Source organism: Hylobates moloch, unplaced genomic scaffold (genome assembly GCF_009828535.3).
Source record: "Hylobates moloch isolate HMO894 unplaced genomic scaffold, HMol_V3 SCAFFOLD_7, whole genome shotgun sequence".
Taxonomy (NCBI): domain Eukaryota; kingdom Metazoa; phylum Chordata; class Mammalia; order Primates; family Hylobatidae; genus Hylobates; species Hylobates moloch.
This window is the reverse complement of record NW_026652282.1, coordinates 60,441,029-60,464,602: the sequence shown is the minus strand read 5'-3', so window position 1 is coordinate 60,464,602 and position 23,574 is coordinate 60,441,029. Positions and strand designations below refer to the sequence as shown.

At 39.1% G+C, this 23,574-nt stretch overlaps 1 protein-coding gene across 1 annotated transcript; it reads right to left on the bottom strand.

Annotated features, from left to right (window-relative positions):
* Positions 1 to 10,341: 10,341 nt before the first annotated feature.
* CDX4 (caudal type homeobox 4) lies at positions 10,342 to 18,450 on the bottom strand. The gene is made up of 3 exons (XM_032756382.2): positions 17,748 to 18,450; positions 11,848 to 11,993; positions 10,342 to 11,134 (listed from the first exon to the last, which is right to left on the bottom strand). The coding sequence occupies exons 1-3, from the start codon at positions 18,247 to 18,249 to the stop codon at positions 10,928 to 10,930; spliced, it is 855 nt and encodes a 284-aa protein (XP_032612273.1). The 5' UTR covers positions 18,250 to 18,450; the 3' UTR covers positions 10,342 to 10,927.
* Between the last annotated feature and the right edge of the window lie 5,124 nt (positions 18,451 to 23,574).

The following is a 23,574-nucleotide window of genomic DNA, read 5'->3' as shown; positions in this document are numbered from 1 at the left end:
ACAATATCCATTCTGAAGCCCATGGATTAAGGAGTTATTTTGACTTTAAATGTAAATCTTGTTATTTAAGAAGTACATTTCATAAGGCTATAGCTGCCACAGATTGTAATTCCTTTGATCAATCTGCACAAAGTACTTTGAAAACCGTCTGGAAGGATTCATAATTCCAGATGCGACTAAACATTTGTGATTCATGGGAGGAGATTAAAATATTACCATTAAGCTGGAAAAAGTTGATTCCAATCCTCCTAGATAATTTTGAGGGGTTCAAGGCTTCAGTGGAGAAAGTAACTGCAAATGTAATGAAAATAGCAAGATAGGATTAGAAGGAGGTACCTGAAGATGTGACTGAATTTCTGCAACAATATGATAAAACTTGTATGGATGAGAGATTGTTTTCTATGTATGAGCAAAGTAAGTCATTTATTGAGATGGAATCTACTCCTGGTGAAGATATTGTAAATTATTGACATGAAAACAAAGGATTTTAATTATTAGATAAATTTAGTTAATAAAGTAGTGTGGGATTTGAGAAGATTGACTCTAGTTTTGAAAGAAGTTCTAATGGGTAAAATGCTATCCAACAACATTACATACTACAGAGAACTCTTTTATAAAAGAAAGAGTCAATCAATGTGGCAAACCTCATTATTGTCTTATTTTAAGAAACTACCACGGCCGCTCCAACTTTCAGCAACCACCTCCCTGATCAGTCAGCTGCCATCAACATGAAAACAAGACCCTCCACCAGTAAAATATTGTGACTTGTTGGAGGCTTAGATTACCATTAGCATTTTAACAATAAATTAATTTTAAATTAAGGTATGCAGGTTTTGCATATAATGCCATAGCACACTTAATAAACAACAGTATAGTGTAAGCATAATATCTCTTATATGTACTAAAGAATCAAAAAAATTGCATGACTAATTTGTTTTGCAATATTAACCTTATTGCAGTAGTCTGTATGTGAACTCAGAATGTCTTTGAGGTATGCCTGTATTATTTCCTGCCACAATTTATTAACAACATACTCCTTGCTAAACATGGAATTGAAAGAATGATATCTGCTACCACAAAAACACACTTGTAGCACACAGGCACTGTGAAGCAACTATGCAATTAGGTCTACATAATAACCAGCTAACAACATAATGACAAAATCGAAATCACACATATCAATAATAACCTTAAATGTAAATGGGCTAAACACACCATTCAAAAGACACAAAGTGGCAAGCTGGATCAAAGGCAACACTCAACAATTTTCTGTCTTCAACTGACCCATCTCACATGTAATGACACCTACAGGCTCAAAGTAAAGAATGGAGAAAGATCTACCATGCAAATGGAAAACAAAAAAATGTAGGAGTTACTATTCTTATGTCAGATAAAACAGACTTTAAGCCAACAACAATCAAGAAGGACAATAAAAGGCATCACATAATGATAGGGTGTACAATCCAACAACAACAGTTAACAATCCTAAATATGTACACCCTACATTGAAGCATCCAGATTCAAAAAACAAGTTCTTCTTAGCATATAAAAAGACTTAACATTGGTGAAAGACATTGAAGACATCAAAAAATGGAAATATACTCCATGTTCATAGATTGAAAAAATCAATACTGTTAAAATGTCCATACTACCCAAAGAAATCTACAGATTCAATGCAATTCCTATGAAAATACAAATTACATTCCTCACAGAAATAGAAAAAGCAATTCTAAAATTTATATGGAACCAAAACAGACCCAGAATAGCCAAAGCTATCCTAAGCAAAAAGAACAAAACTAGATAAGTCACATTAACTGACTTTATACTACAGAGGTATAGCAATGAAAACTAAATGGTACTGTCATGAAAACACACACATAGACCAATAAAACAGGACAGAGAACCCAGAAATAAATTCACACATCTACAGAAAACTCCTTTTTGACAAAGATGCCAGGAACATACACTGGAGAAAGAACAGTCTCTTCAATAAGTAGTACTGGGAAAACTGAATACCCATATGCAGAAGAATGAAACTAGACTCTTGTCTTTCACTATATACAGAAATGAAACCAAAATGGATTAAAGACTTAAATCTAAGACATGAAACATTGAGGAAACTCTCCAGAATATTTGTCTAGACAGCAATTTCTTGAGTAGGACCTCAAACACATAAGCAACAAAAGCAAAAATCGACAAATGGGATCACATCAAGCTAAAAAGCTTCTGCATAGCAAAGAAAACAATGAACAAAGTGAAGAGACAACCCACAGATTGGAAGAAAATATTTGCAATCTAACCATCTGACAAGGGATTAAGAACCAGAAATTATAAGGAGCTCAAACAACTTGACAGAAAAAAATAAATAATCCAATTTTAAAAATAGGCAAAAGACCTGAATAGACATTTCTGAAAAGAAGACATATAAATTGCCAACAAGTATATGAAAAAAATGCTCAACATCATTAATCATCTGATAAATGCAAATCAAAACTACAATAAGATGTCATCTTACCCCAGTAAAAATAACTTTTATCCAAAAGACAGGCAATAATTAATGCTGGTGAGGATGTGGAGAAAGGGGAACCCTTGTACACTGTTAAGAATGTAAATTCATCTAGCTACTATGGAGAACTGTATGCAGGTTCCTAAAAAAAACTAAAAATGGACCTATTATACAATTGATCCAGCCATCTCACTCCTAGGTATATATCTGAAAGAAAGGAAATAATGATATTGAAGAGATACCTGTACTCCCATGTTTATTGCAGTACTATTCACAATAGCCATGATTTGGAAGCTACCTAAGTGTCCATCAGCAGATGAATGGATAAAGAAAATGTGATACATACACACAAGAGAATATTATTCAGTCATAAAACAGCCATAAAATCCTGTCATTTGCAACAACATGGGTGGAATTGGAAGCAATTATGTTAAGTGAATTAAGCCAGGCAGAGAAAGACAAACTTCACATGTTCTCACTCATATGTGGGAACTAAACATTAAAACAATTGAACTCATGAACATAGTAGAATGATGGTTATCAGAAGCTAGGAAATGTACTGGGCAGGGTGGAGATGTGTAGTAGAGAGAGGGGGACATAAAACAATAGATAATGTGTGCAAAAATATAGGTCAATAGAATGAATAAAATCTAGTATTTGATAGCACAACAGGATGACTGTAGTCAACAATAATTTATTGTGTATATATATATATATTTTTTGAGATGGAGTCTCTCTCTGTCACCCAGGCTGGAGTGCAGTGGCACAATCTCAACTCACTGCAAGCTCCGCCTCCCAGGTTCACGCCATTCTCCTGCCTCAGCCTCCAGAGTAGCTGGGACTACAGGTGCCCGCCACCATGCCTGGCTAATTTTTTGTATTTTTAGTAGAGACGGGGTTTCACCATGTCAGCCAGGATGGTCTTGATCTCCTGACCTTGTGATCTGCCCTCCTCAGCCTCCCAAAGTGCTGGGATTACAGGCGTGAGCCACCACACCTGGCCTTTATTGTATATTTTAAAATATCTAAAAACATGAAATTGGAAGGTTCCTAACACAGAGAAGTGTTAAATGCTTGAGGGGATGGATGCCCCAATTATCTTGATATGACTATGACACATTGTATGCCTGTATTAGAACATCTCATGTACCCCATGAATATATACACCTATTATGTACTCACATTAATTAAAAATAAAAATAAATTTTAAATGGTTTAAATAATAAATTTTATGTTATGTATATTTTGTCACAGAAAAAGAAGGACTACCAGCTCAACATCCTGGGGCCAATTTTTGGCAGGTTTTGTTTCTTTCAACAGTTTGAATGTGTCATTCCATTCCTTTCTGGCCTCCATGGTTTTTAATGAGGAATCTGCTATTAATTTTATTGAGGATCTCTTAGATGTGACAAGTTGCTTCTATCTTGCTGCTTTCAAGATTCTCTATTAGCCATTGACATTGAATAGTTTCATTATAATGTGTTTCAATGTGGACATCTTTGATTTTCTCCTACTTGAAATTCACTGAGCTTCACAGATGTATATATTTATGTCTATGATTAAAATTGAGACTTTTTTGCCATTATTTATTATTATTCAAAATATTTATTATTTATTCAAATATTCTTTTTGGTTGTTTTGCTCTATTTTCTCCTTTTGGGATTCCTGTAATGTGTATGTTGTTAAACTCCATGATGTGTCATAGGACCCATAGGTTCTGTTCACGTTTTTCTTCATTCTTTTATATTCTATAGACTGGATAATGTCATTATATAGACCGGATACAACCATTCCATAGACTGGATAATGACCAGTTCCATAGACTAGCTAATGTCAAAAGACCTATCTTCCAGTTCACTTTTTTTTTTCATTTTAGTTATTGCACTTTTCAACTCCAGAATTTCTGATTGGTTCCTTTGTAAATCTCTATTCTTTATTGTTACGCTCCATTTGTTCATATATAATTCTGTCTTTCCTTTAGATTTTTTTCTGTGATCTTCTTTTCTCTTTGAGCATATTTAAGATAGTGGATTTAAAATTCTTGTTTATTATGTCCTACGTCTGTGCTTCCTCAGGGAGAGTGTCTGTTAATTTGTTCTTTAAATGGGTCATACTTCCTTGTTTATGTTTCCATTATTTGGCAATTTTGTTGAAAACTGAACATTTTGAATATTACAATATAGTAACTCTGGAAGTCTGATTCTTATTCCTCTTAGTTTATGCTGCATGCAGTCACTGTAACTGTTTGTTTGATACTTTTAAAAACTATTTTTGTAAAGTCTGCATTTATTTGTCATATGGGATCTAGGAAGTCTCTGTTCCTTTAAGTGTGTCTGCTAGAGTTCTGACAGAGGTTTCTTTGAACAGAAGAAGAGCGGGGAAGAAAGGAGAAAGAGAGAAGAAATAAAACGAGAGAGAGAGAGAAGGAGCGAGAAAGGGAGAAAGATGAAAAAAAAAAAAACCCTCTCTTAGTCTTTAGAGTTGGCTCTGTATTACAGCAGTACTTAAATGCTAGGAACTAAAATTATAAAGTAGAGCTTAATGTTGGAAAACAGGAGCGGCCTGAAGTCTGCTTCCTTGTGAAGAAAGATTGCAGCAACCTTGGTTTAGTCTTCACTCTCTGCTTACACTGAGCCTAGAGATTAGCCAGAAATGAAAACTTAACATCTTAAGTCTTTTATGAGCTTGAATCTTCCCTTGATCATTTGTGTCACTTTTTAAATTTCCCAGTACACACAAGCAATTTTAAATGCCTTAATTTCCCAAAGAAGCTCTCTTCCATGCTTTTCTTTCCAGGCTTTTGTCATTCTATTGTATGTATCAACCACAAATGTTTGCTCCAGGCAGCTTCAGTTATTTGTTAATGTTACAATGGTTTGAGGACTACCCATCACTTTTCAGATCCGAGTAAGTTCTGAATTAAGCAAAATATAGACAAGTACCTTGCGTCAGTCTTTCAGGCATCCTCCAAATAGGTTAGAACAAAGTTCCTTGCAAATAAGATTGTTTATGCTCCCTCCAGAACAAGGCACCAAAGTTCCACACTGGTAACATGAGCTTCCATTTTTAAGATTGTCACTGAACTGGCAGCAGGGTGAGGCAAAAGACAAGTAAAAATGTCACAAAGCTTTCCTATTGCCTTTAAGTTCAGTTTAGACTTGGTTGGAAGGGCCCTTGTAAAGGCTCTGTATTCATTTTCTGTAGCTGCCATGACAAATTACCGTAAACTTGGTGGCTTAACAAAACATAAATTTATATTCTCATAGTTCTGGAAGTCAGAAGTACAAAATCAAGGTGTTAGTAAGACTACTCCTTATAGATGCTCTTGGGGAAAATTTGTTCCTGGCCTCTTCCAGCTTCTCTTGGCTCCAGGCATTACTTGGCTTTTGATCACATCACTCCAATATCTGCCTTCAAGTTTACATTGCTTCGTTTTCCTCTTCTGTTTTAAATATCCTTCTGCCGCTATCTTATAAGTATACGTGATTGTATTTAGGGTCAACCCAGGCAATCCAGGATAAGATTCCCTCTCAAGTTCCTTAACCTAATCATATCTTTTATCACAAGAGATAATATGTACTCTTTTGTCGTATTCAGAAGTTATGTGGATTAAGATATGGACATGCCTTTTGGGAAACCACCATTTGGTTCATTACAGGCTCCATTTTACATCCACTTTTCTTTTGTCAGGCAAGCAGAGACTGTGATGGAAAAAGAAAAGAGATAATTTCCCCCTTTTTCCTAAAAGGGGTTTGAGTTGCTTCTTCCCTTATCTATAGGGAAGACTCAAATATGTGTGTTTAAGTACAACTAAACGCAAACTTCTAAGGTCCAAGTAATTTGAATTTATTGTTTCATGATATACTCCTGTCTTGGGGGTTTATTCCTATTTGGGGGGGACATTTTCATGTGATCCATTTACAGCAGGCCTTCTAAGGCTTTTCTGGTTTTAAAGGGATTAGAGAAATAACTTATGGCAGCTTAAGTGCATTTCTTTTTCAGTGACATTTGTATTTTAATTAAAGATCCACAAACCTAGAATTTTGGACATTGGTGAGATTAAGCTCAAGATTCACATTTTACAGATGGAGACATGGGGACTCTGAAAGAGTAGGCCCTCATAGTAAACTCTGGAAGACAGAAAAAGTCTTTGAGACCAAAGGGCTGACTCTCCCAACAGTGATACTTTAAGCCCTGGGAAGCCAAGAAGGAAGGTGTGTGTGTGGGTAGGTGTGTGTGTGTGGGTAGGTATGTGTGTGTTCTACTTTGTATGAGTGGTGGGGAAGTGAGAAAGCATATAGAGTCTTCTCAAAATGTCATGTAGAAATTAGAGCTAGAATAAACCCTGAAAGCCAAGTCAAATCTTCAGATTTTACAAATGAAATTACAGTGGCCCTTATTGGTGGAATACTTTTTTGACTTAACAAAAAATTACACAGCTGTTTAGTTACAGAATTGGGTAAAACTAGAGCTTCAGGTCTCATTTCCCAATTCAGTACTTCTTATACCATACCACACGAATATCTGCTTTTTTTTTCTTTTCTTTTTTTTTTTTTTTTTGAGACAGAGTCTTGCTCTGTCACCCAGGCTGGAGTGCAGTGGCGCAATTTCGGCTCACTGCAAGCTCCACCTCCCGGGTTCACGCCATTCTCCTGCCTCAGCCTCCAGAGTAGCAGGGACTACAGGCACCTGCCACCACGCCCAGCTATTTTTTTGTGTGTGTGTATTTTTAGTAGAGACAGGGTTTCACCATGTTAGCCAGGATGGTCTCGATCTCCTGACCTCGTGATCTGCCCACCTCTGCCTCCCAAAGTGCTGGGATTACAGGTGTGAACCACCACACCTGGCTGAACATCTGCTTTTACTAACAACTCACAATATTGTTCCTGAAGGCACTGCAGTAAGAGACTTCTTTGCTTTGCATTTTTTCACTTTGAAAATTCAATACTTACACAACCTGGTCTCCCTCTGTCCTCCAAACTCATTCCCATGATATGAGAGACCCAGTGATTATGAATTGTTGGTGTCCTTCCTCAGTAGCACATTTAGACACGAACATACAAGCAAGTGATCTCTACCTGGGAAGGTGGGGCTGAACCTAAGTTATATAAAGTGACTATATTTATAGACTAAACAGTCTAGCGATTCCCTCCCTTCTTTTTTGTCACCAAGGTTGCAACAACTCTGCTGTTTTTTTGCAGCTTTCTTAGACATAATTGACATACAAGAAACTACAAGTTTAAAGTATAAAAGTTGATGAGTTTTAACATATGTATACACTCATAAAACTGTCAGCAGAATTAAGATAATAAATCCATCACCCCCAAAATGTTCCTTGTTCCCTGTTATAAATACATCTCTCCCTTCCACCACCCTCCTCCCTTGCTGGCCCCTCCTTCTCTTCTTGATGTAATATAGTAGTATTAAAATGTTCCAACTCAGAAAAGCAGCCAGATTCTCTGGATCTGAGCCAAGAATGGAAAGCTTTCCTTGGGCCTTGCTTCCTTCCTTCTTTGAAAAGAAGCCAGATCCTCCCAAAGACCTTTCTTTGCAGCTCCACACAAACAACTCCAAGATAAGATCAAGGGACTTAAGAAAGTTACTGGGAAATTGGAATACTTGAATACGTTGCAAAGGGGATTCTAAAGTCTGCAAATTACTTGAGGATGAACTGAAGAAATATTTGGGAAGGAAACATCATTTCCCTATTATAAAACATAATAAATTTTAGTAATAATAAAAGAAGAAAATCCTCATAATCCCACTACCCTAAGTGAACACTGTCAGTCATTTGGTATGTTTTCATTCTTGCCGCTTTCCCCGTAAAAAAGAAAAAAGCCTTTATTAAAACCTATTTTGAATGCAACTTTTGAGCTTCAGTGTTTATATTTCTTTTCTCTATATACCTCCAGCATAAACCACCGTAAGCTACAAATAAAAGCTTGTCATCGTATACTTTTCTTAGGTCTCAGAGAATGAATTAACATGTATTCTTAGAGGAAGTGGCTGCAATATGCTAGTCAAAACAAAAGCTCCATTTTGGTTCTGTTTGCAGAGTCTAGAGAATCAGAATCTATACAAATAGGAAAATGTTTTCTTCTTTGGGAGAAAAATTGTTTGCAGCAGGAAAGAGAAACTCCTGAGAAAATCCAACTGCTGTAGCCAAAGTTATACCTTTTGTGGAGTGGGCACTAGGATGACAAAATTAAGTTCTGAGTGTACATAGACAAGTAACACTTCTCATCTCTCCACTAGATTGGAAGGACCCATTTCAATGCTGATTTTCTGTGTTCTGCACTACAGATGGCCTGCCAATCAATTCGCATTGCTGTGTAGTTCACCTTAAATTTATTAGAGGCGGTGAGTGGAGTACAATATGTGTTTTTCTGGGAGTCAAGAAATCCTAGCATAGTGCCTGGTAGAGTAGGCACTCAATAAATATTCACTGAATCAGCAGACCTGAGATCTAGTTTTAGATTTTGCCAACAACTTACCGAAAAAAGTCAGTAAATTTTTGAAGAGGAAAGAATTTAAATTGATGTATCCTTATCACCATCCACCAATATGTAGACGTGGGCTAAGAGAAGTGAATTAGTTTATCAAAGACTCATAAGCGTTTCTGGTCTCTAGCTTCTCAAACTACAAAATAGGGGTAGCAATTCTTTCATATCTTGTGAGGATATTGGATCTAATAATATAACATGTTTAAAATTGCATTGAAATATATAAAAATATTACACATATATAAGGCATTATTCAGATTATTAGTAGAAGCTTCAAACTCACTAACCAGAAGGGTAAGGGAGCTGGAAAACAGGAAAAATTAGGCTGCATTCCTAGGTGGTCATTACCCACTGATTGGTGTTTAGGGAGCTGTATGCACCTTCAGTAGCATAGTCAGATACAAAATGCAAAGAAAGGGATGCTTTGAGTTTGGACCTATCACTAGAGACCAAGGAAGATCATCCTAAATAGCTAGGGGTTCACATCAGCATCCACAATATCCTTGCTATGTATCTTTGGAAAGTGACTTGATTGCTCACATCTCAGTTTCCCTATCAGTAAAATAGGGCAATTGATACCCTCCTTATAAATGTATTGTGAAGAATATAATTCCAAGAGGTTGGATCAAAAATCGAAAGGTTTTTTTTCCCTTAAATCTTTTCAGAACTAAATGACGTGCCTTCAGGAGCAGCCAGGGGAAGTAAAACCTCCTTCTGAGATTTTCATAAGAAAAGGGAGGATACATTTCTTACTCCCAACTCAAAGACAGATAGTTGTGCTCAAAATTCTAATTTTCTTAAGAACAATGAAAGTGCATCTTGAAAAGAAAAGTTGAACCCTGATGGTTTTCACGCTTTAATCAAGCTTTCCTTTAAACCATCTCAATTCAAAAGGACTCACAGCCTAGTCTTTGGCCACTACAATATGCAAACAGTATGCTGGACCCACACTAAAAGCTCTAGGCAACCTGGATCACTGCAACCCCTTTTCTTAGTCAAGCTGTGTGTTTTTAACCTGTAAACTGCAGCTCCTTGGATTATAAACCAGTAAACTGCATTGACATGACATAATGTGGGTAAAATTGAACAGGTTGAAAAGTGATGGCAGGTACGGGTTACATACCAGTTCACTGTCTTGTGCTTACGCAAGTCTGACTGGAATGGGAATGGAGAGACAGTAGAGGGGGTAGAGTTTACTCTATGAGTTGGAGATGTACCTTACTCAACCAAGCTGGCCTATTTTGTTTTAGTCTGATTTCATTATTTTGACAAGATTTTAAAATGACACTGCAGGTTGAAAGTTCTGAGATAATTGATGCCAGACAAGTATGATTGAGGGCCAAAATTGTCTTTTTTATTGGTTATTCTTGTTAAGCAGTGACAATGGAATCAGAATCACCTTCTGATGATTTTTAAAACATTTATCTTGTTATAAAAATTCTGTTAGCTTTTGAATTAAACACTTGGAAAGGTAGCTAAAGATAGGTAAACTTTGGTTTACCTTCTTCTCACTCCTTAAAGATAGCATAAAAGAAAACACCTAGCATCAAATAACAAACAAAAGTACACATACACAAATGTGCTTTCTGGCAAAATTGTATTTTACAGTCTATTCATAAGCAAGTTTCTGAAATTGTGAACAGAGTTGGAAGGGCCTGTGATTCTAGCTTTTAATTATATACCTTACCACTAAGCTTCCTGAGTGACTGACATCTAGCACAGCACATGACAGGAGTTTTCTGGGGATAGTTTCTAAAAGTAAGAGTCCCCTAAATTATCTTCAACCCATTGTGCATCCATCCGTTCCAAATACTGCCTTACAGGGAATTACACCCTGCTCCAACTCCCCTGCAGATAGCTTAGAGGACCAAAAGGCACCACTAAAAAAAGGGCACTTTAAATTTCTCTTTGCTTTCTTTCATTCGGAGACTATAACCTGCTGTATCTCAATAGGTTGAAATCCACGAACAGCAGATGGTGTGGTGAAAAAAGTGTTAGGTGGTTCCCCAGGGCTGATGGAGCCAGAGTCACTTTGCACCGAGCCTCCACTATTCTCAAACTGAGAGATTTTCTTTTTGATCATCTTTCTCTCCTTGGCTCTGCGATTCTGAAACCAGATTTTCACCTGAAACACAATGGGGCAACATACTGAATGCAGTTAACTCAGTGATTTCTGGTATTGTACAGAGACTTTAGCATTTACAAAGCCCTTTCATATGCATCACTTCATTTGAGCCTCACAATGACCTTGTGAAGTATGCCCACTTAACAGGTTAGAAAAAAAGCTTGACACTTAGGGCAAGTACCTTGCATGAAATGAAACAGATCCAAGTCTAGGGCTACCAACTCTGAATGCAATAATCTTAATATTATACCTTACCCACCTCCTCTGTTGCACAGGTAGAAATAAATAATGCTGGAATGACAGAAGCTGAGGTGTGCTGATAAGAGAGAGAGATTTAAGTAGCAAAGGTAATTATAATCAACCATTTCTGTGTTTTATTAATATTTCGCTAAAGAGAAACGTCCTATTAGTATAATATTAATAAAATAAAATAGAAAATTTATCTTCCTATTAATAAATTATACTATTACTAATAGGAAGTTTGTCTTCCTATTAGTAAAATATTAATGAAACATAAATGAGAGAACAAGGGTGATGAAATATTTTATATCTCTTGCTGGAGATAGAAGAGAGCGATATCAATGTGCCTTCACACGTGGTTGAAATGCAAGCTACTTGGGATAAGGCAATGCATGAAGGGACTTTACAATTCTAGAATTCTGATTCTATTGAAATGGACTATGTGGGACATGTTGGATATACTTCTGGTGTACCTGTCTCTCAGAAAGGCCCAGGTTAACTGCCAGCTCTGATTTTCTCCGGATGGGGATATATCTATTGCAATGGAATTCCTTTTCCAGCTCCAATCTTTGATGATCAGTGTAAACTACACGATACTTTTCTTTTGTCCTGGTTTTCCCTGTTAGGAGAGAAAGCATTGCATTTAATCTTTTTCTGCTTCTTGCAGATTGTTTTAGTTAAAGAAATCATAGACACTCTTTCCACCCTCATCTTTGCTTTAAAATATAAAATAAGTATATTTTTGAATCAAATATTCATAAAAGTCAATTTCTCCATTAAATATATTCTCATCTGTGGCTATGATAGCAATATCTCTGTCTACCATCTATAGACATAGGCATATATCTATATATCTATATCTCTCTTTATATATGAAACCAAAATCTCCTTAATTAACGTTTCTCCTAAAATGATTGGTCAAATCACAATCATCCCATCTTGACCTATTTTTATAGCAGAGCATTGAAAATGCTTAAACACTTTAACCCATGGCATGGTGTTTATTACCTTCCCACTTACATATGTGATTAGCACTAGCAGTAATAGCAACTGTCCGTTATACAGGCACTTCCCATTACATTTTATGCAGTCTTTTCATACTGTTCCTATTAAACCTCTTACCTACCTTCTTGAATTATGCAGAACATGTCTTATCTCCATTTTACAGATAAGAAACATGAAGCTCAGTTAAGGTAAATGACTTTGTGTTAGAGAATTGAGGAGTGGGGACCCAAACACATATCTTTGACTCCAATTTAAGTATGCTAATTAAATGTTACTCCAAGTTCAAATATGCTGGGACGCATAATAATGGCCCAAGAGTGGAAGACACTTGTGGGATCCTGACACTATAATTACATAATTTCCTAGAGTTTGGTTTGAATAGTAATTTAAAAAGAAAACATTTATTGTCATTTAGTAGATTCTGTTTCAGAAAACCCCATTACCTATTAGAAAAAAATAGTTTTTATGTGAGAGTCTTAATTTTTATTACCAAGTGGATAGTGAATGGGGGAAGGAGGAGGTATTGACTTAAGCAGAATAAAGTGAGTATTCCATGCCCTTTGAAAGGATATACAAACATTTGCTTTGTGTTACAACATTTAACTAATTCCTCATGCCCTCCTTCGAATGGAGCTTTATTCCTCCTTTCAAATTTTCCAAAGACACTTAGGAAGTTCCCTTTTCTTTTTAATTTCTCTGCCCCCTTCCAGAATCTTCCTCCTTTTCTCTATGGCTTTTAAATACTCCTTCTGATCTTCCCTGGTTGTTTTTTAAGTGATTTTTTGGGGGTGATCTGTAGGACAAAGACGTCTTTAAAGTGGTTCCCTAAACTCCACTGAGGTGTTAAGATACAGCACAGGCCTAACAAAAGAGTTACATAGCATCAGATCCCATTCTGAATCCTCTTTACATTCAGGAACACCAGCCAATTGGTTCAGAATTTACAAGCCCTAAACAAATGTCAGACACCCTTTCATCTCCAGAAAAGGAAAATAAAAAGGACACCAGTGAAGAAATAAATTTTAGATAAGTGATATAAGATTAATCTAAATGGCTAAATAATGAACTGAACAAAATCTCCTTTCCCCGCTCTTAGAAAAGGAAATCTATGTGGTCCAGTCAGTTAACCTACCTTAAACTCCTAAATTTTGAGCTGGTTTTCTGAATCTAAGCAAAAACCTGGAAACTGTAAGTCTGCCTTTTGGCATATTGCAAAGACAGAATGCATATTTAGAGAAAAAAATGAAAACTTGGAGATTTAATTTATTTCTAGAACATCGAATCTTGAGATCGAAATATATCTTTGAAATCATGTTTTCTAAAACCCTTCTTAATCTTAAAGTTGCTGAGTGTTTAAATTATAACTTGAGGCAGACTGGTTAAAAATTCAACTTGTCTTTATCCATGTTTTATGCTCTTTGATAATCAATAAACATAACCAGACATCAATAACTCTGGAAAGGTTGTAGTCCTTCCCCACCCCCATTGGTCATAAATTCCCCTCTTGCAGTTTCTTCTGCGGACAATAAAGTCAAGACCAGGCCCCTTTATTTGCCATAAAAATCCTACCCTTTCCGGCAATATAACCCCTGAAGAAAAGAGGGATAAGGAAGAGCCTGGCTGCATATCAAAGCCATGTGAAGTGTTAAAAAGAGTCTGTTGCCAAAATCTGACAGATAAGACCTAAAACTCCAAGATGTAGCTCAGGGGAAAAAACTGACTGCACAGTTTACAAAGAGAAATAAATTTGTATTTCCTGGTGCTCCTTTTGTGTCCCGCTCCTCAAATTGTCTCTCCCAATCCCATTGCCTCTTCTTCTTAAGTGATGAAACCAGATAAAATGACGAAACCAGAATAGATGATGAAGGGGATTTGGACATTTTCTGGTAAAGCCTAATGTCCATATTCCCATACCCAAGCACCAAAAGAATAGCACTAACAGAACTAACTTTTATTGTTCAAGCTGTTCTCTTTTTCCAGAGACTGTGACATTTCTCAGGGTGATGGGCTCCATTTTCAGCCGTTATTGAGTTTATTTAGGAAATCAATACTATCTAAGATGTATTTGCCTTCTGCTTAAAGAGTCAGAAAAACTTCTGTAGTTAAAGATGGATGGAGTCCTTTCCATCCTCCCAACCACATTATCTCCCCAGAATTCACAAGCAAATGTCATAATATATGGTGACTTATCACCCTAAATAAAATTAAAATGGTGTTCATTTGAAAGACTGGCTGCAAAAGTGCTGCTAGGCAGAAAGTCACTCTCCAAACATAGAGTTGATGATGATGGGAGTGAATGTACAGATTATGAAAATGAATATTCTTCTGTAGGGGGTACTGTCTAATGGACTCCACTGTGAGGACTTTTCATCTTATGGTAATATTTCACGGTTTTTAGCTAAAAATTGCATCCAAATTCATTTTTAAAAAGTTGTCCCGTGAAATGAGCAAAACCAAGGAAGACAATGATAACTCTCGAGAATTATTAAGCAACTAATTTTATGAAGTGTCCATATTGAATAATGCCTTTTAAGCATAAATTCCTTCATGTTGTCCAGTAGCTTAAAACAATCAATCAGAATCAGAATCAATCACAATTACTTCCTTCTCTCCCCGTCTTTTCCACTTCTAACAGAAAAGCCTCTCTCCAGCCTGCTTAGGTTATCACCTTGCCAATGTTTAAAATGTGAAAGTGCATGAAAATATTAAACTTTCCACAGAAACTTTTCTGTCATATTCCTTTTTGCATAATATTTAAAGTTAGATATGTATAGAAATAGACCACTTACTTAGAGAACTAAGTGGAAATAAACATGTCTTCTTTTTAAATCAGATCACTTAGGGAACAGTCATTTACTCTATGTGTCAGCCTCCTTGCCCTCATTAGAAAATAACATGCTATAATGGTCGCTATGAAATGTTTTCTGATTGTCCACTAATACATGCATTTTTTCTTTTTTTACATTTATTTAAGACATTTTTCAGTAATGGAAAGAACTTTCATTTGACTACCTTAATCAAGGGTTACTTCCATATTGAAGTTCATCTTTTCCTCTCAGTCATAAACCATATGTTGTCCCACAGTACTACAGAGTGAAGTGGAAAATTTAGGAGGATCTGACTCATTCATTCATTAAACAAATATTTAAGACCCACTATGCACTAAGCATATAAATGGGTGCATTTTGGTCCTGAGTGGGTGGCCTAGTGAGGTGATCAGCTTAATGTTTTTCGTGGGGTTTATAACCTGATGTCCATTCAAAGGGCTTCAATGGATCCATGAATCTCCTAAAATTATGTAACAAATTACTTGTGTTTGTGTGTGTGCTGCTGTGCCTTTATGCATTTTTCTAGGGAGATAACCAAAGTTTTTCATCATATTCTTAAATTGCTTCTAAATATGCACCTTAGAGTATAAGAATACAGCAAAGGGGTTATTTTCATTTATAAGACATTAAAATGAAACAAAGTTTTAATTTAATGAAGCCTCATCTATAGAATAGGCTGCCAATAATCGAAATGGTTCCAATATCATTCGATTTTAAACTTCTCATAGACATTGGATAGAAAATCTTGTGAAGGTGCCATTGTAAAGTCAGGTTTGAGGGTTTAGCTAATGATGAAGATGCAAGAGACTAAGGAGCCCGTTTCGAAACCTTTCCTGGCATTAGAATTACCCAAGAGAGAGACTCAGGCTAATAAAAGCAAATGTAAATGGAAGACCTTTAGGCAGATAAAACTGTCATATTTTTCCTCATAAATAGAAAATTCAAGGCTGGAGATAATTTCTTTTATCTCATCCATTTCCTCTCTTGTTCTCTATTGCAAACAGCATGCCAGTGACTTTCTTCTTAATGTGTTTCAGAACATAATCCTAGACTGCGAGCAACTACTTTTCTAGATTTTGTGTCTTTTGTTGATTGTTAAGGTTTAGTGAGTGGATGTTAATTACAACCCCGAGATTAGATGTAATAAAAACTCCGGGAGTGCCCACCCTAGCCTCTTTTTCTATTCTACTGAGTCGACAGACTCGCTCATATTTTTGAAAAATGCAGATTTACTTGCAAACGCTTTAAAGCCAAGTATTTCAACTCTACTTTTACCTTGGAATCGCTACTCTAGTGAGGTTCTAATACACAGAACTTCCTCTTCCTGGCTAAAAGTTCTCCTAATGGTAAAAATAGGTCACTTCCCACCCTCCTGTCTTTGCTTTTTGGAGGAAAGACAAAGTGCAGAATTGAGAACAGGAGCATAATCATTGCGGACAAATGCTATTGAAATGCCATTTCCTCCCCAGAGGGATGAAAATACTCAGAGTGGATTTTTACTAATTTTCTCTAATGACAGGGAGCGAGGGTTGGAATAATAAGAATGTAATAAAAGAACAACAGTTGAAAACAAACATTCCTCCCCCCGCCCCGGTCTAAGATTAAAGTGGAACGGCCACTTTCCTCTACCTGGCTCCCAGCAGTCGCCCACTGGCTTGCTGGTTAGGCTGTGATCGCGATCGCTTTGACTTCTCTCGCGCTGCCGCAGACCTGCATTCAGCCCCTACGCCTGAGAGACGCCTGCGTTGATAGTTATGAGGGCTTTAGCCATTTATTAGTGCTGGAGCTGATTCATTTGCGTGCCTGGCGGGTGTGAGGGTTAGGTACCGTATTACGTGCCAGGTCAGTGCTGTAGCCTTCTCGCCTGCCTCAACACTTGGGTTAGAAGAAAGGACGTTGTAAGACGGCAATGGATTTTAGGCCAATTTGCCTCTGCCAACTTGTAGGAAGGAAGCTGGAACTTCCCTGAGGGGCCAGGGTGAAGAGGTTGCTTTGCCGTCGGGGACTTCGTGGCTAAACTGGAGAGTCCGTTGCCAGCCAAGCACTGTGAACCTAAATTGATCATCATCAGCTTTGGGGGCGGGGAGGGAGGAGACAGCCCGCTCAGATGGGTAAGGGTTTGGAAATGAAACAGTCAAGCAGCAGTGCCTGAACAACGTGACACCACAGCTGCCCTCTCGCTTCATTCACCCGTTGAGCTTTCTCATGCATCTCTTTTCCCATGTGGGCAACTACAGGGTTGCATCCTGATCCTTGTGGCTCAACATATCCATTGTCCACTCACTCGCTTTCTTCATGGAGCAGCGAAAGGCGAAAATCGCCTCTAGGGTAGGTTTAGTCCCAATCGTTGCACTCAGTGAGTGAGTTTTGAGCCCAGGCGAACGCGAGGGAGATGCCTAATAGGCCAGCCAGCCATATAGGAGTCTCCTCAGCTAAGCCCTCTTGGGAGAGGCCTGAGAAGTACGAGGACAGGCCGACCAAGAGAAGTAGCGGAGAGGGAAGGAAGGAAAAGTGTGTGGGCATTGGAATTGATTACTCACCCGTCACTTGCACGGTCTTGCGCATCCATGCATAGGGGCTGTGGCGGCTCCTGCTAGGGGAACTGGCGTTGGCGGCGCCTGCGTCCGTCGGGACAAGCGACCGGCCAGCCGGGCCTGGTAGGTTGCTGCCGCTAGTTCCACCGCCCGCAGGGCCCAAGTTGCTGTAGTCGGTCGAGCAGAAAGCGGCGGGGCTAGAGGTCATGTCGTTCACCGGCACCGTGCCCATTGTACTAGACGGTCCAGGATACACGCTCCAGTCTTCTCGCGGGGGACTGTAGGGTGATCCCCAGACTCCCAGAGACGGCCAGTGAGGATCCATGCTGGGCATATGAGGATACCCAATATAGTGCGAGAAAGCCGGTGCCGCAGCGAAATTGGAGGCTGGCATCGGACTCCCACCGCCCCCCGTGCCGCCTGTCCCAGTTGTGCCGTCTCCCCCAGGGCTCCTGAGAGTGCCCGGGTACATGCCTGCTTCTTTCTCCAAAAGGCAGCTTCCGTACATCGTGTCTTGGGTAGAAGGCGCTCCCTAAGCCATCCTGAGGTCCCTGTAAGGCCCCAACTCGACTTTGAGAAGCAGCAGAGAATAAACTTATCAGTACGTAGTTGTGCCGCAAGCTCTTTTGCGCCCCTCAGACTACTCCATCCCACGTTTCCTAAGAGGGTATCCAGGTGACTGGTAGCCCTGTATAGATAGGCCACCAATGGCTGGGCTGACGTCAAGGGACTTCAGGCTTTTACATAGCATTTGCATTCAAATGAAGGGCCATTTCACTTTCACAGGAACTTGTTCACCCACTCCCCAAGCTCCCAGGCCTTTCTGTCTCATATTCTTGATTCTGTCCATCTGGTCCCCATAGCGTCAGTATTGTGCTTTTGGGGACAGGAACTCCTCCAGGGGTTTCTGACCAGCTCCCCTCAAAGTCAGATAGAGACCTGCAGAAACCGGGCAAGGTTCCGCTCTCTAGGATTCAGTCCTTACACCGCGGCCTCCTCCCTTTCACCGATCTTCCCGCGTCCAACCTGCATCTGCAGTCTCCTTCTGACCAAATTCCCTCTCAGGGGTTTACGGCATGGCACTGGCCCAGGATGCCAATGAAAAGAGCTTTCCGTTACTCTCCTTACTCCCTCCATCAAAAGGACGCCTTTGTTTCCAAGGGCAAAGATTCATTTCACAACTCTCTGTTGAGCGTCTACTGCGTGCCAGGTACTGTGTAGGCATGGGGGTACAGCAGTGAATAAAAGACAAAAATTCTTGCTCTGCCTTCCTAGGATTACACTGTAGTGGATGGCAGGCTGAATTAATAGAATGTTTTACAAATATGCACAAATTAAAGAAAGATGAGTAACGTAGGTTATGAAAAATCGCAGGGGAGAGAGAGAGAACCATGTAGATAATAAACTTTCCTATTTTCATGTCAATCCACTACTCTCAGGTGTCTCCTTCTGCCAGGTATGGCTTCTGTCCGAAATCCAGTGCCTCAAGGGGCCAGAACTCTTGCAGTCTCAAATCCATGGCAGCTGCAGCAAACTAAAAAATTTTCTTTGTAAAACTCCAATTGTTGAAAAAGACATAGACTTGCTAGTAGACGCCAATGAAATCAGTATCTTGCCTCAAGAAACCAGGTCATCTCTTGTGTTCCTCCTCTCCACCCAGCACCCCCAAGACCTACCACAGCCTTTACTCCAGTCTGCTTCCTACTCAGGAAATGTGCTCCTACACAAAATCCAACCTAACCTGGCACCCCCACCGCCATTTAGCTAATCCCTCTATGGCTTTGGGAAAGTCACTTAACCTCTCTGAGTTTCACGGGTTTTCCCTTTTAAAAATAGAGAACCTAATGGTATCTACCTTACAAGCAGGATTTCCTCAGATAATGCAAGCAAACTGCTTAACTTAGTGCTTGGCACACAGCATGGGACCACTGTATTCACTCAACAAATATTTATTGAGTACTTAGTGCTGTTCTATGTATGGAGACATCAGTGGTGAGCAGATAAAGCCTCCAGCTTTATTAAGCATATATCATAGTGGGGAGAAACACTGATAAGTAATTAAATTTTATGGTATATCAGACAGTAATCGACTCTATGGAGAAAAAAAGGCAGGGAAGGAATATACAGAATGCTGGGAGGTGGATGTCGCAATTTTAAATGTGATAGTCTAGGATGACTTCACAGAGAATTGACATTTAAGTAAAATATGAAAGAGTTAATGGAGTGAGGTAAGAGGGCAGAGGATTCAGAAGAAAGAAACAAGTGAAAGGAGAATGTTCATCTTCTGTTCGAGAGAGTGCAAGGAAGACAGTGTAGCTAAAGACTAGATGAGGTCTAAAAGCTGAAGCGAAATAGGCCATTGCAAAAATTCTAGTTTTTGCTTTGAGATAAGGAGACATCGTAGGGTTTAGAGCAGAGGAGTGACATGATTTGAGTTAAATTTTGAATGGCTCTCTCTGGCCATTGGATCAAAAATAGACTGTAAGTAGACAGAATCAGGCAGATTAAAAAAGAAAGACTATTGCAATAATACAGGTGAATGGCAGTGTGGGTGGAGATAAGTGGTTGGATTCGGTATGTATTTTGAAACTTGTTTCAGAGAAGAAGGAAAATGAGTAACTGATCAGAAAAGACCAATTAAAGCCTGGTGCTGGGGAGAAGAGACTAAGAGGCAGGAAAGTAACACACCTATTGGCACTTTTTACACTTTTTGCACATTATTTTATCTTCACAACAGCCCCATGAGTTATTGTCATTCCCATTTTAGAGATGTAGAAACTGAGGCTCAGAGAGGTGGCATGACTATTTAAATACACACGGCTGGTGTGTGGTAAAGCTAGGTTCAAATTCTGGGCCACCCTGACTGCAAGGCATGTAGGTTTTTGTCATCTAGAACCTATTTCATCATACTTTTTTATGCAGTTTTATTGTATTTCTATATATTCCTAAAGAGTAATTTTAGAAATACATAGACTTATTAGCTTTAATTTTATAAAAAGATACTATGCTGTATATAAAGGCTGTAGTGATTCATTTTTTTCTACTTATTAACTTTCAGAGTTAAATACACCACACTCAGCTCTACAGTATGCATGTTTGCACATGTGCACAAGCTTGTATGTGCTTATATAACACATGAGTTTCTCCAAATATTTAGATTATTTCTGAGTAAATTTTAATCACTGTACTTTGCTGTCTGATTTCTTATGTATATTGTTCAATGGCATTATTTTAAAAACTGGTTGTTCACAAAACAAATGTGTATACCTCCTTTCTAACTTTTGTTCGCATTTTGCTATGTATTGTTAATATCAATAAAAGAAATGAAGTCGGTTTTAATTAAAAAAAAAAAAAGAAATGTGCCCTTCTCGCTAAAGCCCTATGTAGTGACGCTCCTCTCAGAAAACACTCTTCCTCTTCTGTGAATCCCATTATCAATTCCCCTTCCCAATGAACTGATGGAGACTATTTTGTCTACCTTAGAGTTATTTGAGATCTTACCTGAATCTTCAGAAATTTGAGCAACTTGAAGGGGTATGGGGAAGTATGTTTGAACTCATTGGAATAAAGCTCCCTTGTACATGGTAGGGTCTTGGGAAATATTTGTGTACTGAATCAGTAAATGACCTTGGAACTGTAGATTGGAAATCACTATTTGATCCAGCTCCAGGGATGTTTGGAAGAGAAGTGAGTAAGAACATTGCCCAGTGCTTGACAGAACTTGGCTTCAGGTTTCCTCTGGTTTTTGTTTGTGTGGTGATGGGGAGGAACAGAGAGGGAGGTTTAGTCTAGTTTATTTAATGGAACTTTTGATTTATTTCTTAACCTGAAGATTAACCAGAGAGGTGGCTTCTCTGCAGCGATCTTACTGCCACTAGGGAGTAATCTCTTAGTTTTTCTGAGACTTAGAGAGGCAGGTATCAAATAGGGCATCTGTTGGACTCTGGGCTGACTCCCACTGATCAGATTTCTTTTAAGGCTTGAGGGAGATAGCGAATGTGAAATTGCTTTGTAAAGAATGAGGTCCACCTGTGATGAACTATGGAGCTCTGGGTAAACCTTTTCTTTAGCAACCTTAATGCTTTGGGAGAATCCAAGTGCCTGGTAAATATTCTCTAAGCCTGGTCTGGCCTCTCAGTTCTGTGTTAGTAGCCAAAGGCTACTCTCCACCCTACTACACCCCTCCCTAACCCTTTTCCACTACCCTGGCTCAGATTCAGGCCTGATCTGGGTCTCTGTGCTGTGGAACTTGGCTCCAGTCATCAATCATTGGGCCCTCCTACTACTGGGAGGGAGATGAGGAATGCAGAGTTTAAGTTCTTTTTTGTTTATATGGTAACTGAAGCTGAGAGTAGGGCAGGGTCTTACCCAAAGCAGACACTGTTAGGTGATCTGTGGAACTGCTATCTAAACCCAAGCATGGCTGACTGTAGACCTCTGCAAGGCACTCCACCTCTCTCAGCCTCAGTTTCCAACACACAATAAATGGGGCAGACAATAGAGACGATTCTATAGGGACGCTGGGAGGATTAAGTGCACCAGTAGTGTGCTCAGTAAATAGCCATTATTATTGTCATCTGGAGAGTGGCTAGGACTTCACAGAGTATGGGCCTACTGTGCCTCTTCTGGTCCACATCCATGGATGGAAAATGCTTAGCAATTGGAGTGAAGGCCCAGAGCAATTTGAACATGCTGCTTGTTGCCTCTCCATTCAAGCTTTACACTCTGGGCTCTGAACATAGCCCCCATTCACTCACTCACTCCTATCTCCCTCTTCAATCCTTTTGGAATCTTAGCAACATCAGTGCTTGGGTTTGTGGAAGGAGGGAAGCCTCAAGCCCTTTCCATCCACCTTCTTGATCACTGTGATGGGCTTTTGCACTTCCAGGACTAGACACTCTGGGAAATGAGCAACACTAGGCTCTCGGCCTGCCCTAAAGCGTCACAGTTCAGGCAGGACCTAGGTATGTTTTGGAGAAAAATTAAGATTCATTTGTGGGAACGTGAGTAGTTAGGGCAAGTACCAACTGGAGTGGTGGGGGACCGGGGCTCTATATCCACCCTGTCACCGGATCTAGCTGCCTGGTTCTGGATTAGGATAAAAAGAATGAGAAAGGCCCAGGGCTCTGAGATGAAGACCAAAGGACAAAGCAGTGAAGAAACAGGCTTCTTTGGCATCCAAGGATGGCTCAACTCTGGGAAAGAGGTGTATATGAGGAGGCAAGTAGGGCTCAATGACTAATGCCGAGAACCCAGACTTGGAAGGGATGTGTAGGGGAGGGATTTTGCAGAAAAGAGAGAGAAAAGAAAGATAGGACAATGAAGAATGGGGAGACAGTGCAAACTCAACACACTAGCCATGGTAGGAGAGTCTCAAATTAACAGTCTGAGAGGATGAAGGAGGCCGATTCTCTCTCTAAAATAAAAAAATAAGTGCAAGTCCTGGCTGTCTACTTGGAGAAAGAAAACCAGAAGTCTAGTTCACAGAGCAGGCACTTTAGGCTAGAGCCTGTGCTTGGTCCCTGCTTGTGCAAACTCCCATCAGGCTCACTATAATCAAAGGGAGTAGATAGGATCAGCCTTATTTTACAGAGTGAAAAATACAGAACTAAACCCAGCAATGGGTTCAAGGTCAAATGTCCATTAAGCAGCAGCTGGTAAATCATACTCCAGACTGACCATAATGTTTATGCAGGTCCTGGAGATTAAGACAGAGTAGTGCCCATATTTCCTAAACATAGTATAACATGGAAAATTGTCAAGACTATAATAGGAGAGATTTAGATTAGTTCTGAAGAAGAATATGCCCACTCTGATGGCCAGAAAGCACTGG